The sequence below is a fragment of the Pteropus vampyrus genome, unplaced genomic scaffold (genome assembly GCF_000151845.1).
Source record: "Pteropus vampyrus isolate Shadow unplaced genomic scaffold, Pvam_2.0 Scaffold651, whole genome shotgun sequence".
In the NCBI taxonomy this organism is placed as follows: domain Eukaryota; kingdom Metazoa; phylum Chordata; class Mammalia; order Chiroptera; family Pteropodidae; genus Pteropus; species Pteropus vampyrus.
Window position 1 is genome coordinate 50986 of NW_011889432.1, and position 5465 is coordinate 56450.

The window sequence follows — 5465 nt, forward strand, 5'->3', positions numbered from 1 at the left end:
AGCAGAGTAGCATATAGGAAATCATTCTGGATTTGCAGGAACAGACTTGGGGGCTTGTCTTGATTCTGCCACTTGCCACTCCTGTGGCTATAGACAGGAAAGTCATTTAGTAATCAGAACCTCAGAGTCACACCTTGTCTACCTCTGGAGGTGCCAGAAACATGTCTTTTAAATTCCTGCAGTCCCAGTCTCTATTACACTATCTGAATCATAGAAGGCTTTTACTATTTTGTTTGCTGAATGAATTTGAAGCTGTTGAGGTGTCATAGTTCCTACTATTGTTTGAAGCCTCCATTGCCTGCATGCTTACATTTATGGGTCCCTGAGCCTTTGCCAGAAAGTAATTTGCTAGCCTACTCAGGCCCCAGAGACTGTACCTCACACAGAGCTGGAACCAGGATAAGACTGACTGATGTCAAAGAAAGAAGGTATCCTGGCCACTATTTTATGTGTGATAGCTGCTCCCCCTAAGCCCCACAAAGCTAGGTGAGGCACCCTTCCTTGATGCTCCCTATTAGTAGACTTAGTTTATACAGTGTTTAACTCCAGGAGTAAATGTGGTAGGCTTTGAGAGTGGCCAGAACTCCTTATGCATGTTCATCACTAAGAATATAAGGGATGATTCTCACATCTCCACATTTGCTGTAGAGTTAGGTAGAGGATTATGAAGGCCCTGATGATAGAATGGATGGGAAGGGCATTGAACTCCTTGGTACAATGAAGAAAGAAAGTGTGAAAGCTCCTGGAGGTGGTAAGAAACCTGATACCATGACTTAATAACACCATGGGCTACTATGCCAGGTGGCCTTCTGGACTTACCACACTGGCTGAAGGAGAGTCAAAGTACTAATTATGCGCCCCCCACCCCCACCCCCAGGATGGACACACACACACACACACACACACACACACACACACACACACACCCCACCTCATACCACACTTTTAAAACAATTTGTACATCTTAACAAAACCATAGTTCCTGAGAAATGCCAGGTTACCTTTCAGAGATGCCCCAGGTGGAACCTTCTCTCTGGCTCATTCAAGAAGCTCTGCTTTCCTGAAGCCCTTTCTTTTAATTATTCTAGGATTATCTTCATTATTATTTTCTGTTCTCATTAAAATCATCCATAACTCCCACCCTCTGAGGTTCTAACCCCTGCTCACCTCTTCCCCATCTCATTTATTTTTTTCCACTTTCCCCTTGATATAACTTTACTAGTTCAGTGAAAAATGTGCTTTTTCTTTAATATCCATGCTGCCTTTAGCGCTTCCATATTTACTCTTCCCCATCTCCAATGTTATTTCCAGACCTCATGTTGTTATCTCACCAAGAATTTTCTGACAGTCACACCTTTTTAATTTCTGTAGTGCTTCATAATGTCCTTTTTCTTGCAATCACTTCTCTTTCCTCTGCCCTCCTGTCAAGCTGGCTTAGGAGTATTTTCTATTTCCAAAGCACCCTATGATGTTCCTTTCCCCTTGCCAATGTCCCCTCCCCCCAAAAGTACCGAATATACAATATTTTCATAGTATGCTGATGCCTCTTTCAAATCTCCCCAAACTTATTTAAGCATCTCCTGTCCCACACCCAAGACAGGACATATTAGCTTTTTTACATTTTCATGGCACCCCATGCTCAGTCCCTATTACAGCATTTACCATGCTACTAGTTTACATGTCTCTCCCATGTAATCTAGAATATTCTTTAGAACTGAGGGCTATGTGCTAAGGAGTATCCTCAGAACCTAGAGTGGTGTTTCACACATAACCAGTGGCCAATAAATGAACAAGGTGTCCTTGTCATTATGCTTTTATTTTTTTCTGTATTCTGCAGTAACTAAGAAAAATCATAGTAGTTGTCAGTCTTCTTTATACAACAGCAGACTCAAAGGTTTTCAGAAAGGTCAGACATAAATGAATCCCATCTTTCTTTCACATTTTACTGGTTATTTCAAAGTTTCAAAGAACAGCCTATTTCAATGGTATAAAACATGTACCAGATCACAGAATATGATGAAAAGACTTCATTATTTTAACGTTAGCAAAACTATTACGCTAAATCTCAATGACAGAAAATATATCTTCTTCAATGATATTTTTAAACATACTGTGACTTTAATCAACACTGTATTAAAATGAATAAATTTTACAATATCCAAAGCAGATGCTCTATTTTGCAGTTAAACTATTAGCACTGATCACAAATACCAAATACAGTGCGCCCCCTTCCCCCAAATATTCAACTCAGAACCTAGGTGATATACTCCTTGGGAAACCTGTTAAGTTCTTTCCAGCCCACTCCCTCCCCAAAGGGTCTGCGCGGGATTTCCCTAAGGGGCAGAGTAACCCCTACCACCTGAATTGAGAATAGCCTCAACTTCCGCATCATCATCCGAATCCCAATCGTAATTACATTGCCAGTCCTTGGAGCATCGGTTACGCACCCTTGCCACAAAATGCATGACTTTCAGCTTGCTCGATTCCACGTGTGCTCGAGGTCCCCAGAAGAACTCGTACTCTACAGGACTGCTACGGGGCACCGGCTTATACATCAGGTACCCTCTGCGCACGAACTCTTCTGTGACGACCTTCTTTGGATCCCCAAAAATGCTGTGCTGCCGGCCAGGCTGCATCCCCAACTTCCCCAGCACTTTCCAGACCAGGGCCTCCTTGGCGCTGTTGCCCATGATAAAGATGAGGGCTAATATGGACATCAGGAGACTTTTCTTCGTGCCTTGAAAATTGCTCCGGGCTATCGAGGGCTTTTGTGCTTGAGCAGCACTGGAGGATTCATCAGGGGTGGTGGAGGCCTCCTTCGGAGTGCTCGGGTCTTCCTCCGGGCCGCTCAGGTCGTCCTCGGGGGTGCTCGGGACAACAGAAGCGGCCACTGGGGTCTCGGAGGCTTCTGAGGCCTGGATCTTACGATTGTTGCGGTTCTCTTCCGCGGCCCTAGCGTTACGGCGGCGCCTACTCTTTCGTCCCCGTGGCATGTCTCTTGCTAGGGGCGTTGAGGCTACAGCAATCCTAGGGAAGGATGCCTGTAACCTCTGCAGAAAGCAACTATCTCTACCTGAAGGGAACGCCGCTGAAGCTACCAACGTCAACGGAGTCTTTGTAGCAACAAGCCAGACGTTCTCAGAGACAGCACTCACTCCAACCCAAGCCGACTTGCGTGAGCAGTCTCCGCCTACATTCGCCAGCTGCAAGCGCGCGAGAATGCTGTGCAGAATTGGCTCCGCCTCCCCTGCCACGCACTCGCCTAATTCCAAAAAGGAAATGGGTGGTCCGTCCATCAACACTTCCGTTGTCTGATAGCAAAAGGGGCAGGCCACTGCAGGAGTGGGAGTGGAGCAGAAATGATGTCTAGGGATTGGCAAGGACGGGGTATGCAGAGGAGAAATGCATAGGATTCCTGTATTTTTCATTCTAGTATAAGATTGGCTAGCGGGTCTTGGGACAGAGTGTGTCTCTTCTCCATTCCCACGGAATGCAGTGTGTGTGTGTGTGTGTGTGTGTGTGTGTGTGTGTGTGTGTGTGTGTGTGTATTCTCGGAAGGAATCAGGTAGTCCCAGCTCTCCTTACACAGAGCATTCATTCTCTCGCCCTGTTTTCAGAAGGAATTTATGTGTATACTAATTAATTTGTGGACCCATTTAGGGCCCAGAGAAGATGGCTGTGGCTGAAGTGCTGGGCAATAAGAGAAGATGGGATTGCAAAAGCAAACAGTGCAAGAGGTGCAGAGCCTTTAAAATGTTAGATATACATAAAATTATTAAATAGAATACTGACTGGATCTGACTTTCATTTGTAGAGCTTTATAGAAGAGCTGACTATTGTCTGGCAGGCCACTTAAGAAGCAATTAGAATAAAGAGCAAGAGAGAATGAGCCGCTTCACCTCTCTGAGTCTCCATTTCTTCATCTATGAAGTGGAGTTAAAGTCCCGGCCTCATAAGGATATGATAATTAAATGAGATAAGTGAAATGTGCTTATTACACAGGAAGCACAGCCTTTCCCACTCAAGGTGTTTCAGCAATGTGTGGGAATGGTGTTTAATAAATGCATGTTGAAGGAATACATGATGGAAAAGATTTTGCAGGTGTTTTTACCCAAAGTTTTTAAAAGCAAATAAATACTTTTTACCAGTTTGGCTGGAAAAGATTAAATACTTGCTTGTCAGAAACTCAAACTAATCCCACTGAGGGAAGGAGCCCTATCTAGCCCCTTGATGTCTCCCAGCCCTTGGTAGAGTTTGTGGAGTAGAATATGGCTATGCCCAGTGAATAAATTCTGGGGTGGGGCAGTGTGTCCTGTTTGAAAAACAGAATTGCCAGCTGAATTGTACCCAACAAGGCCCAGTCCTCTGTACATGTGTAGAAAAGGGATGCTTGGTATGGAAGAATGAACATTGAATTCGGACCTGGGAACATGTGTTTTGGCCCAGCCCATGTCACTTACAAACTCTTTGACCTTGATGAATTTACCTAACATTTGTGTTCTGTGATTTGTTCTCTGAACAAATAGAAAAGGCTAATTTCTCCAGCCTTGTCTGCCAGGTTTGTGGTGAGGCTCTCTGGAAATCCAACAGCACATACTAGTAACCCTGGGTTAAAGCAATTTCCTCTTTTTTTTTTTTGTTTGATATTTGTTTTGTGTTAGCTGTTTGTGAATCTGTGTGCCTAGAAAACTGCAATGCTACCTATATTCGTTTAAATAGCTTCTCTATTCTGATGGGATTTTATGGAAATGTAATGCAACAAACTAATTTTCTTCCCAACAGTCACTAGCTCAAATTTTCTTAATATTTAGAGTCTACCAAGGCCTTCTGTTGGGGGAGTCTAGCTATAATCCAATCTGGGGCAGTGTATGCTTGTTGCTGCAATGCCTTCTGCCCACCAACCAGATGACTGAGGACAAGGTACCATTTCATGTCCATATAAATTACATAGGAGATTTTTGGAGTGGATTTATTTTTATGTGCATGTTTAAAATTAATTTATTTTCCAATTACAGATGACATACAATATTATATTAGTTTCATGTGTACAACATAGTGATTAAACATTTATATACCTTATGAAGTGATTACCTCAACAAGTCTGACACATACATAGTTATTACAATATTATTGACTATATTCCTTGTACTGTACAGCCCTGTGACAGTTTTTATAACTGCAATTTGTACCTCTTAATCCCTTTTACATTTTTCACCTGATGTTTATCTAAGTTGGTAAATGTAGCTCTGGCTCATTTTAATTTTGTACATGATTTCTTTTAATATTTGCAATTTATCTTTCCTATTGCTGATCTGGACTTTTGCAGTTTTCATTTTTCCAGAACACATAATGCTCTTATTAGTATTTTTGTTCCTGTCTCCTGAGAAAATGTGCATGGATCTCTAGGATCAACATCTGTGAGTAGAGTTACTGGATGTATCTTCATAGATGTGTCGAGATGGAAC

General features: G+C 42.8%; 1 protein-coding gene across 1 annotated transcript; it reads right to left on the minus strand.

Annotated features, from left to right (window-relative positions):
• Positions 1-2096: 2096 nt before the first annotated feature.
• Positions 2097-3188, minus strand: MAGEH1 (MAGE family member H1). The gene has a single exon (XM_011385050.2). It carries the CDS (start codon positions 2991-2993, stop codon positions 2334-2336), a length of 660 nt encoding a protein of 219 aa, XP_011383352.1. The 5' UTR covers positions 2994-3188; the 3' UTR covers positions 2097-2333.
• Between the last annotated feature and the right edge of the window lie 2277 nt (positions 3189-5465).

Coding starts and splice junctions, on each gene's coding strand:
- MAGEH1 (XM_011385050.2), bottom strand. CDS start 2,993: ATGCCACGGGGACGAAAGAGTAGGCGCCGCCGTAACGCTAGGGCCGCG.